Below are 12,401 nucleotides of genomic sequence, written 5' to 3' on the forward strand. Positions count from 1 at the left end.
CTCATGATCCTTTGTATTTCTGCAGTGTCAGTTGTTACTTCTTTTTCATTTCTAATTCTATTGATCTGAGTCTTCTCAGACTTTATTCTTGATGAGTCCGGCTAATGGTTTATCAATTTTGTTTATCTTCTCAACAAACCAGCTTTTAGTTTTATTGATCTTTGCTATCGTTTCCTTCATTTCTTTTTCATTTATTTCTGATCTGATCTTTATGATTTCTTTCCTTCTGCTAACTTTGGGGTTTTTTTGTTCTTCTTTCTCTAATTGCTTTAGGTAGAAGGTTAGGTTGTTTATTTGAGATGTTTCTTGTTTCTTGAGGTAGGATTGTATTGCTATAAACTTCCCTCTTAGAACTGCTTTTGCTGCATCCCATAGGTTTTGGGTCGTCGTGTTTTCATTGTCATTTGTTTCTAGGTATTTTTTGATTTCCTCTTTGATTTCTTCAGTGATCTCTTGTTTATTAACTAGTGTATTGTTTAGCCTCCATGTGTATGTATTTTTTACAAAATTTTTCCGGTAATTGATATCTAGTCTCATAGCATTGTGGTCAGGAAAGATATTTGATACAATTTCAATTTTCTTAAATTTGTCAAGGCTTGCTTTGTGACCCAAGATATAATCTATCCTGGAGAATGTTCCATGAGCACCTGAGAAGAAAGTATATTCTGTTGTTTTTGGATGGAATGTCCTATAAATATCAAGTAAGTCCATCTTGTTTAATGTATCATTTAAAGCTTGTGTTTCCTTATTTATTTTCATTTTGGATGATCTGTCCATTGGTGAAAGTGGGATGTTAAAAGTCCCCTACTATGATTGTGTTATTGTCGATTTCCCCTTTTTCGGCTGTTAGCCTTTGCCTTCTGTATTGAGGTGCTCCTATGTTGGGTGCATAAATATTTACAATTGTTATATTCTTGTTGGATTGATCCCTTGATCATTATGTAGTGTCCTTCCTTGTCTCTCGTAACATTCTTTATTGTAAAGTCTGTTTTGTCTGATAAGAGAATTGCTACTCCAGCTTTCTTTTGATTTCCATTTGCATAAAATATCTTTTTCCATCCCTTCACTTTCAGTCTATATGTGTCCCTAGGTCTGAAGTGGGTCTCTTGTAGACAGCATATATACAGGTCTTGTTTTTGTATCAATTCAGCAGTCTATGTCTTTTGGTTGGAGCATTTAATCCATTTACATTTAAGGTAATGATCGATATGTATGTTCCTATTACCATTTTCTTAATTGTTTTGGGTTTGTTATTGTAGGTCTTTTCCTTCTCTTGTGTTTCCTGCCTAGAGAAGTTCCTTGAGCATTTGTTGTAAAGCTGCTTTGGCGGTGCTGAATTGTCTTAGCTTTTGCTTGTCTGTAAAGGTTTTAATTTCTCCATGAAATCTGAATGAGATCCTTGCTGGGTAGAGTAATCTTGGTTGTAGGTTTTTCCCTTTCATCACTTTAAATATGTCCTGCCACTCCCTTCTGGCTTGCAGAGTTTCTTCTGAAAGATCAGCTGTTAACCTTATGGGGATTCCCTTGTATGTTATTTGTTGCTTTTCCCTTGCTGCTTTTAATATTTTTTCTTTGTATTTAGTTTTTGATAGTTTGATTAATATGCGTCTTCGTGTGTTTCTCCTTGGATTTCTCCTGCCTGGGACTCTCTGTGCTTCCTGGACTTGATTGACTATTTCCTTTCCCACATTAGGGAAGTTTTCAACTATAATCTCTTCAAATATTTTCTCAGTCCCTTTCTTTTTCTCTTCTTCTTCTGGGACCCCTATAATTCGAATGTTGGTGCGTTTAATGTTGTCCCAGAGGTCTCTGAGACTGTCCTTAATTCTTTTCATTCTTTTTTCTTTTTTCTTCTCTGCAGTAGTTTTTTCCACTATTTTATCTTCCAGGTCACTTATCCATTCTCCTTCCTTAGTTATTCTGCTATTGATTCCTTCTGGAGAATTTTTAATTTCATTTATTGTGTTGTTCATCCTTGTTGTTTATTCTTTAGTTCTTCTAGGTCCTTGTTAAACATTTCTTGTATTTTCTCCATTCTACTTCCAAGATTTTGCATCATCTTTGCTGTCATTACTCTGAATTCTTTTTCATGTAGACTGCCTATTTCCTCTTCATTTGTTTGGTCTGGTGGGTTCTTACTTTGCTCCTTCATCTGCTGTGTGTTTCTCTGTCTTCTCATTTTGCTTAACTTACTGTGTTTGGGGTCTCCGTTTTGCAGGCTGCAGGTTCTTAGTTCCCGTTATTTTTGGTGTCTGCTCCCAGTGGCTAAGGTTGGTTCAGTGGGTTGTGTAGGCTTCCTGGTGGAGGGGACTGGTACCTGTGTTCTGGTGGATGAGGCTGGATCTTGTCTTTCTGGTGGGCAGGTCCACGTCTGGTGTTGTGTTTTGGGGAGTCTGTGACCTTATTATGATTTTCGGCAGCCTCTCTGCTAATGGGTGGAGTTGTGTTCCTGTCTTGTTAGTTGTTTGGCATAGTGTGTCCAGCACTGTAGCTTACTGGTCGTTGAGTGGAGCTGGGTCTTAGCGTTTAGATGGAGATCTCTGGGAGAGCTTTTGCCATTTGATATTACGTGGAGCTGGGAGGTCTCTGGTGGGCCCATGTCCTGAACTCGGCTCTCCCACCTCAGAGACACAGGCCTGGCACCCGGCCAGAGCACCAAGACCCTGTCAGCCACATGGCTCAGAAGAAAAGGGAGAAACAAAAGAAATAAAATAAAGTTATTAAAATAAAAAATAAAAAATAATTATTGAAAATAAAAAAAATTAAAAAGTAATAAAAAAAAGAAAAAAAAAAGAAGAGAGCAACCAAACCAAAAAACAAATCCACCAATGATAACAAACGCTAAAAACTATACTAAGAAAAAAAACAAAAAACGGACAGACAGAACCCTAGGACAATTGGTAAAAGTAAAGCTACACAGGCAAAATCACACGAAGTCCACTGCCTCAATTTGGGGATGATTCATTGTCTATTTAGGTATTCCACAGATGCAGGGTACATCAAGTTGATTGTGGAGATTTAATCCGCTACTCCTAAGGCTTCTGGTAGAGATTTCCCTTTCCTTCTTTGTTCACACAGCTCCCGGGGTTCAGCTTTGGATTTGGCCTCTCCTCTCCATGTAGGTTGCCTGAGGGCGTTTGTTCCTGCCCAGACAGGACAGGGTTAACGTAGCAGCTGATTCCGGGGCTCTGGCTCACTCAGGCCTGGGGGGAGGGAGGAGTACAGAATGCGGTGGTGAGCCACCACGGTGAGCCTGTGGTGGCGGAGGCTGGCGTGACATTGCACCAGCCTGAGGCGCGCCGTGTGTCCTCCCGGGGAAGTTGTCCCTGCATCACGGGACCCTGGCAGTCGGGGGCTGCACATGCTTCCGGGAGGGGAGGTGTGGATAGTGACCTGTGCTTGCACACAGGCTTCTTGGTGGCTGCACCTGCAGCCTTAGCGTCTCATGCCAGTCTCTGGTGTCCGTGCTGATAGCCTCGGCTCACGCCCGTCTCTGGAGCTCATTTAGGAGGTCCTCTGAATCCCCTCTCCTCACGCGCCCGAAACAATGGTCTCTTGCCTCTTCGGCAGCTCCAGACTTTTCCCGGACACCCTCCCGGCTAGCTGTGGCACGCTAGCCCCCTTCAGGCTGTGTTCACGCAGCCAACCCCAGTACTCTCCCTGGGGTCTGACCTCCGAAGCCCGAGCCTCAGCTCCCAGCCCCCGCCCGCCCTGGCGGGTGAGCAGACAAGCCTCTCGGGCTGGTGAGTGCTGGTTGGCACCGATCCTCTGTGAGGGAATCTCTCCGCTTTGCCCTCCGCACCCCTGTTGCTGCGCTCTCCTCCGTGGCTCTGAAGCTTCGCCCTGCCACGCCCTGTCTCCGACAGTGAAGGGGCTTCCTAGTGCATGGAAACCTTTCTTCCTTCACAGCTCCCTCCCACTGGTGCGGGTCCCGTCCCTATTCTTTTGTCTCTGTTTTTTCTTTTTTCTTTTGCCCTACCCAGGTACGTGGGGAGTTCCTTGCCTTTTGGGAGGTCTGAGGTCCTCTGCTAGTGTTCAGTAGGTGTTCTGTAGGAGTTGTTCCACACGTAGATGTATTTATGATGTATTTGTGGGGAGGAAGGTGATCTCCATGTGTTACTCTTTCGCCATCTTGAAGGTCTCCCCACTTTTCAGTTTTTTTGTCATATGTATTACTGTTATGGCCATCTTTATTAATACATTTTCACATTTCGGATTATTTTCCTATGATAGGTTGTTAAAAAATTGAATCTATTCATCAGAGGGGATCAAAGGAATTATAGGAGAGGTTTTCCCATATACATTTATGTATTCTTAAAATGTTTTAACACTTATATTTATTACTTTGTAATGAGAAAATGTTACAAAAATGACCCTACAAATTACTATATTATCCCCCTTATATTTGGAGAGAAAAGCAACATTGCTAGAAGATAGTTTCTGCTTCCTAAGGATGATACATTTGTGCTTATAAAATAAAAGAGATGAATATACTTTTTTTTTTTTTTTAAATGAGTTTTTTTTGTTTTGTTATAGGTACTTTATTTATTTATTTATTTTTGGCTGTGTTGGGTCTTCGTTTCTGTGCGAGGGCTTTCTCTAGTTGCGGCGAGCAGGGGCCACTCTTCATCGCGGTGCGCGGGCCTCTCACTATCGCGGTCTCTCTTGTTGGGGAGCACAGGCTCCAGACGCACAGGCTCAGTAGTTGTGGCTCACGGACCCAGTTGCTCCGCGGCATGTGGGATCTTCTCAGACCAGGGCTCGAACCCGTGTCCCCTGCATTGGCAGGCAGATTCTCAACCACTGTGCCACCAGGGAAGCCCGAGATGAATATACTTATTGACACACGGTCTTCTAGAAGGATTGGACCACTTTAGGTGATCAGGCATGTACGAATGCATGTATCACCTTACCTGTTCATATAATGTTTAAAAATCTTTTGCCTGAAAAAAACCTTTTACCTCTTTCATAGATTAAAAAGTTTTGTCTTACCTTGCTTTCATTTGCAATTCTTTGTTTACATTTTCATGTGTTTATTGTCAATTTGCATATTGTCTGTGATTGGTATATTCCTATTTGTTAATTTCTCTTGGGGACAGTAAGGTCTTAGTATTTCATTGACTTTTATGGGCTTTTTCAATAGTGAGGATAAAGTACTTTCCCAGTTGTGAATAATTTTTAGTTTTTGTCATTTGCTCATTAGTTTTTGACTTTTGATGTTTATAATTCTAGATTTCTAAGCAGTAAAATGTACTATACTTTTCTTACATTTGTAATTTGTAATTTTTTTGTAATTTCTTACATTTCGTTTTTTGTTTAGAAAGTCCTTCCCTATCTGAATATCATTAAATATGTTATATTTATTCTTTTTATTTTCTAATTAATTTGCATTTTATACCTAGTTCTTTAATCTTCCTGGAACTTATTTTTAATTTTGTGTGGGGAGAACCTATTTATTTTGATGTTTTCCTAATAATTGAAAAGCTTTCTAAATACTGTGATCAGTCTCTTTTCTTTTGGTTTGTGGCATTTCCTTTTTCTTTCTTAAGTGCTTAATTATTGTGAGATTTGTTCCATTGATCTCTTTGTTGATATTCTTTTTCCAGGACTACATTGATTTGATTATAACAGGCTTTCAATTTGTATTAATGGCCGATGGGGTGTTGAAGAAAATGTCCTTCAAATATATATGTACACACACACACACATATACATATATATATATATGCTGTTCTTAACTCTTTATTCTTATGTGCTGCCAGACATTCTTACCCCACTCTTATATGCTGGCTGCCTCAGGTGTCAGCTTAAATGGTACGTCTTCAAAGAGACCTTCCCTAACCATCCTGCCTAAAGTAGGGCAGTCTGTGCCAGTATCAGCACAGATAAATCAGTCAGCCTTTCAGAAGTCATTTCCTTTCACACCAAATCTTCCAGATGCAGTTCTCATGTTCCTCATTATTGGGTGAGCTGTTAAAATGAAGACAACTATTGATCCACCGTCCGCTCCTATTTAATTGCTTAAAACTTCCAGCAATTAAATAGGAGCAAATTCTGTCATTTAAGAGAAGTGACTTACTATTGAAGAGTATAAATTCTAAAGTTGTAGTTAAAAAACTTATACAGTACATTTTTTTTTAATACAGTACATTTTTGATTATGTCCTAGATGAAAAAGACAGCCAGTGTCTGGGACAAAAGATCAGCAAGGCTCTGTAAAACCTTTGTCCCATTTTAAAATGAAGTATTAGGACATCTGTGCCATAGAGATTCAAGCTAGTGTCCCTGAGAATTTTCAGCTGCACCAGAGTGGTGATTGCTCAACAGACTAAACTGGAGAGTGTGGGATAATTATCACAAGAGGACCACATACAATGATGACATGGAAAGTGATTAGTTACAAACAATCAATAGCATAAGAAAAGGATATTAAAAGAAAGTTTTTAGAGGTACTGATTTCAGTGAGAAAAGGCTGGTGAGATAGTTTGATTCTTTATTAATTGGTTTTCTTCATGCAGGGCTTTCAAAAAGAAAACAAGTAATTTGAGCACACTAACCAACTTTATTTTTCATGAAAAGAGAAGGCCCTTTGTGATTTTAATGCTGCTTAACTCTTTTCTTCACTGTTCATGTGGTTATAATCTTAAGCAAACAAACAAAAAATTGCTATTATAAGGCTGTGGTGCTTCAATGGCAGTAATGGCACTGACCCTAGTACAATTTTCAGTAGAGAAACAGAGCTAATTGATTTATAACCATTATTCTAATTAAATAATCATAAATAATAAGCTTCATGTTAGGGATTATGTTATCAAGTGTGTTGTTTTGTCCTTATTTCTCACATGTTTTACTTTGGTGAAGAATTACAAGCTGTAAATGGTACAGATGAACCGGTTTTCAGGGCAGAAATAGACACAGATGTAGAGAACAAACGTATGGGCACCAAGGGGGGAAAGTGGCGGGGAGGGTGGGTGGTGGTGGGATGAACTGGGAGATTGGGATTGACATGTATACACTAATATGTATAAAATAGATAACTAATAAGAACCTGCTGTATAAAAAAATAAATAAAATAAACTTCAAAAATTCAAAAAAAGAAAAAAAAAAAGAATTACAAGCTGTAATCCAAATGAATTGAAGGGACTATTGAGATGATCCAGTCATTGCTTTTTGAAAAACACTTTAAGCTGCAGACCCCTTTTTCAAATGAATATTATTCAGATATGAAAATAAAACTTATTATTTATTAATTAACTAATTTATTTTTTGGCTGTGTTGGGTCTTCGTTGCTGCGCACAGGCTTTCCCTAGTTGCGGCGAGCGGCGTGGGGCGCAGGCTTCTCATTGCGGTGGCCTTTCTTGTTGTGGAGCCGGGATCTAGAGCGCAGGCTCAGTAGTTGTGGTGCACGGGCTTAGTTGCTCTGCGGCATGTGGGATCTTCCCGGACCAGGGCTCGAACCCGTGTCCCCTGCATTGGCAGGTGGATTCCCAACCACGGTGCCACCAGGCAAGTGCCTAAAACTTATTTTAAGAAGTAAAATGAAAAAGAAGGCAAAGCTGTTCTGATTGAGACAGGACTGGGGAGCCCAGATGCCCCAGTGTGGCCCTGCCAGGCATTCCCTGAAGATGTTCTTTAGAACCCCTAGGGCTTCCCAGGGCTGGGTTCAATAAGCCACTAACCAAACCTTTTGATTTTACAAACAGGAGCAACAACAGTAGCTGCCATTTATTGATAATTTACAGTGTGATAGGTGTTCTGTCTTACTGCTAATTATTATAATAACCCTGTAGATTAAGTTTCATAATGTTCATAGTATAGATTAATAAATTAAGGCTCAGAGTATTTAGTTAACTTCACTGAAGTCATCCTGATGGAACCAGGAATTGAACCCAGAGCCAGATCTTTCTTGGTCTGTGTTCTCCCCTTAGAGAAAGGGTCCTTATCAACTTCTTTCAGTTTCTGTGACACAGTTTTCCTGATTTCTGCCGACTTCTCTGACTGCTCCTCTTGTCTCCTTTGCCCGCCTCTTACCCTCTGCCTGCCATGTAATGTTGAATCAGTCCTATGACTATCTCCTCTTGCTGTGTTTTCTTTTCCTAGGGAGGCTCATTCACTACCTTGGCCTCAGTTAACATCTGTGTATCAGAGCTTCCACACTTAACATCTTTAGCTCATATCATTCCTCTAAGCTCCAGACCCACATGCCCAGTTGCTCCCTCAAACCTTTTCTCAGCATCTCAAAAGCACATTACATTCAGCTCAAGATTTCCCCTCAATTCTGGTCCTTCCTTATTTTTTCCCATTTTTGTTTATGGTGCCACCAACTTGTCCATGGTGTTTAAGTCAGAAACTTCAGAATTTTCCTTGATTGCTTCATTCCCTCATTTCCCACCCTGCCAGTCAAATGCTGGTGATCTTTTTTCTCTGAAGTATTTCTGTAAGCCATCCATTTTCCCACCCCACAGCCACTGTCATAGTTTGGTCATGTCGCTGTTGGCTGACATTATTGCAGTGGTCTCCCAATTTTCCCGTCTTTCTGTTTCCCCCTGATATGCAGCCTCATTGCAGCCAGTCTGAGCTTTTGAAAGTGCCCATGTGATGTTTGAATCCTGGCTCCACCACTCACTAGTTATGTGAGCTTGGCAGGCTGCTAAGTCTTTCCAAACCTTAGTTTCCTCATCTGTAAAATGGTTATATAATTCTTACCTCATGTACTTGTTCTAAGAATTAAATGTGGTACTAGGTGCCCGGCATCACTGTTAGTGATGATGGTAGAGATGATCATACTCTGCTCAAAACTTTTTCAGGGCTTCCTGTTGCCCTTAAAGTCCAGAACTCTTGTCACACTTCCTTGGTGCTCAGTCTCCTTAATCCCTCAAATGTGCTGTGCCCCCTCCTTCTTGAGGGTCTTCACCTAAGTAGTCTTCTCCTCACAGTAGAAGTGTTGTGTCTTTAAATAGTTAATGGAAGTTAACTCATTCTTCAGATCTCACCCAGCCCCCAAATCTTCTCTTATCTTTTACTACCTTGGATTTATAGCTTTTATCCCTGTTTGCAGTTATAATTGTGTATTTTTGTTGCTGTTGGGATTAATGACTCTCTTATCCACCGTTATCTGTCTTATCTACCTTCATATGGAGACAGACCATGTTTATTATAGCCACCTGCCATGGTATCTCTGTCAGGGAGCTTAATGCCTGCTACTAACTAAAGATCTTTCTTCCCTCAGTGAGGGCTTATACTTCAGTATTTTTTTTCTGTTCTCCAATGTTTGGTTAAGTTTATTTTTCAACAGCACTGCCTCCTTTGTGGGTAGAATTGTCTGAAATGGACTCTTTCATGTTAATTACTAGTTCTTGTTCTTGATGGAGAGAACTCCCAAGGTAGCCGGAGCCCTCTCAGAATCTGTCGTTCTTCTGGTATTGAAATAGGCTAGGGGTTCGTTTTTCCACCTAGGATAAAGTGCTGTTCTTGTGTTCCTGTAGGTTTTGTGTTTTTGTGGCACTTGTCTATACGTTGGGATTCATACTTTCTTTTGCTTAAGTCTGTATAAGAAATATGACATATTTTAGGTCCACTAACGTCATCAAATGTTCCTTTGTGAACCTCTCATTTAAGTTTTCTTGTTTTTGTTTAGATACCTTGGGTTAAGCAAGTAGGTTTATTTAAAAAGCCAATTTTCCTTATAATATGGGGATCAAAGAATGTGTTCTTAAAAGCTGTCAGAAAAAAAGAATTATATAAGCATCTATCCCAATTCATAAGTTTAGTTTAAAAATATTTTAAACATTAGTAATGAATCAGGTATCCCTGTGTTACTTTTTTGTTTCTCAAATACCTGAGAGAAAAAAAGAAGCCTGCTTATTTATTTATTTTCCAATAAATATGAAAGGGATAGAAAGGAAATTCTTGAAACTGTTGATTATTGTTGCTTTCAGATTTTGTGTCCTTATCTCTAAGATCATTTTTATAGGAATCTTTGACATCAAAATTTTGGTACTGAGATTAAAGTAGTTGTATTTTGTGGGGATTCTCAGGGAAAGATGCCATTTTAGGAAGTAGGGTGAGCGGAGAGAAATTAGGATTCTTTCCCATCTTTTCTGTTTCTTCTCTCATTCCTTCTTTCAGAGAGAAAAGATCCTATGGATAGAATTTTTGCTTTTTAAAAAAAATTCTCAAGCCTTACAGCGATACTTGGGCTCTGCTAATTAAAGTAGCTTCATAAGTAATAACTTTCTTTGAAAACACTGTCTTTATTCCTTATGGATGGAATTGAATGCACAATCATTTAGCTTTTTTTTTTTTTTTTTTTTTTTAAGGTAACAACCCAATCCATTTCCACCAAAAATTTCCTTCTAGGAAAGTGGTTTTATGATTAATGGAAAGTGTTATATGATTAATGGTTCTGTAGATATGAAAGTTATAGGCTGGATATCTGCTCCCTTTTATCATCTGTGTCATGCATCTTGTTTATAGTAAATTGAAAAAGGTACATTTAAATGACCAGTAAGGTTGAAGACACGCTCTACTACCTGGCAGTTTCATTTCTGTGTGTCTCCTTGAGAGAAACTTTTGCACATGTGCACAAGGAGACAGGTAGATGTACATGTGCTTGTCGTAACAGTGAAAAAAGTGGAAAAACATCTAACTGTTCCTCAAGTAGGTGAGTGGGTAAGTTGGTATTTATTCACAAAATGGAATATGAGTACACAGTCCCTTCCTCCAAAATACTTAGGGCACATGTATGTTGGAATTTAGATGTTTTTCAGATTTTGAAAGGTAATCCAGTACATAAACTGTATATTGTGTAATACTCCCATTGGGATCTGGACAATACCCAGTAATCAAACATATTAAATCTGTAGCAAAACTTAGGAATATTCATATTAAATTGGATAAATAAATGGTAAATAGCCTCATAGCAGTTGAGTCAGGTTTTTCCATTAAGCTTGGAGAAAAATTTAAGTCTTTTTAAAGCTCTTTGGATTTTAGAATTTTGGATAAGGAATTGTGAAACCTGTATTATACAGTTCATAAAAGTGAACGAGCTAGAGTTATGTATATCAGTGTGGATAAATCTCAAACACGTTTTTAAAAAATTGAAGTATTGTTGACATATTATATTAGTTTCAATATTTTGCTATTGGGATACATTACAAAATGATCAACACACTGGGTCTGGTTAACATCCATCACCACACATAGTTACAAAGAACTTTTTTTTCTTGGGATGAGAACTTTTAAGATCTAGTCTCTCAGCAACTTTCAAATATGTAATACAGTGTTATTAACTATAGTCACCATGCTGTACATTATATTCCCAGGACTTATATATTTTTATAACTGGAAGTTTGTACCTTTTGACTCCCTTTACCCATTTCACCCACTCCCTGTCCCCCACCCCTGGCAACCACCAATCTGTTCTCTACCTGTGAGCTTGTGGTTCTGCCCCCCCCCTCCGAAATGGTAAGATTTTATTTTTTTTTATGGCTGAATAATATCCCATTGTGTATATCTATACACATATGTGTATAGATATACACACCACATTTTCTTTATCCATTCATCCATTGATGGACACTTAGGTTGTTTCTATATCTTGGGTATTATAAATAATGCTGCGGTGAACATGGGGGTGCGGATATCTTTTCGAGTTAGTTATTTTTGTTTTCTTTGGATAAAAACTCAGAAGTGGAATTGCTGGATCTAATGGCAGTTCTATTTTTAATTTTTTGAGGAACCTCCATTACTGTTTCCTATAGTGGCTATACCAGTTTACATTCTCAGACACATTATGTTGAGTAACATGAGCAATTTGCAAAGAGAATCAAGAACAGATGACATCACTTCTGTGAATTTCAAATAAGCAACAGTGAGGGGTGGGGGAGAGAGAGAGATATCTGAAGCAAATAAGGCAAATTGTTGATGGTGATTTCCATACGTTGTTGTATATTTGAATGAGTCTCTGTAGCCCCAAGCTTCTGCTTTCTTCTCTAACCTTTTTAAGAATGCAGGGTTACAACTGAATTAGGTGATAGAGCATAATACATGTTGGGACTGGAAGTGTTCTTAAAATCAACTAAATTATCCTTTTTTCTTTTAAGTGAAGTCATTCCTACTTGTTAAGAAATTTTCTTGAATATTTATTTACTTTTCCCTTTTCTGACCTATGTCTGTTACTTTTTTCTCTTTTAATATATTTATTTTTTGTTGGAGTATAGTTTACATACAGCAAAATACATGGATCTTCCGTATCATAGTTCCATGAGTTTTGACAAATGCCAGTAGTCGTATAATGCAGTCTTAACGAAGATATAGAACATTTCCATCATCCCATAAGGTTCCCTTGAGCTCCTTCCCAATCAGTATTTTCCCTGCCCCGAACACATAGATAGTGTTCTA

General features: G+C 38.8%; 1 protein-coding gene across 1 annotated transcript in view; it reads left to right on the plus strand.

Annotated features, from left to right (window-relative positions):
- Positions 1-584: 584 nt before the first annotated feature.
- Positions 585-12,401, plus strand: part of LOC130706699 (ELKS/Rab6-interacting/CAST family member 1-like) — a 237,652-nt gene continuing 225,835 nt past the window's right edge. Inside the window, 1 exon segment of the mRNA XM_057539401.1 lies at positions 585-701. Within this exon segment, the coding sequence (XP_057395384.1) occupies positions 633-701 (69 nt within the window). The 5' untranslated portion in view covers positions 585-632.

This window comes from Balaenoptera acutorostrata, unplaced genomic scaffold (assembly GCF_949987535.1).
Source record: "Balaenoptera acutorostrata unplaced genomic scaffold, mBalAcu1.1 scaffold_376, whole genome shotgun sequence".
Taxonomy (NCBI): domain Eukaryota; kingdom Metazoa; phylum Chordata; class Mammalia; order Artiodactyla; family Balaenopteridae; genus Balaenoptera; species Balaenoptera acutorostrata.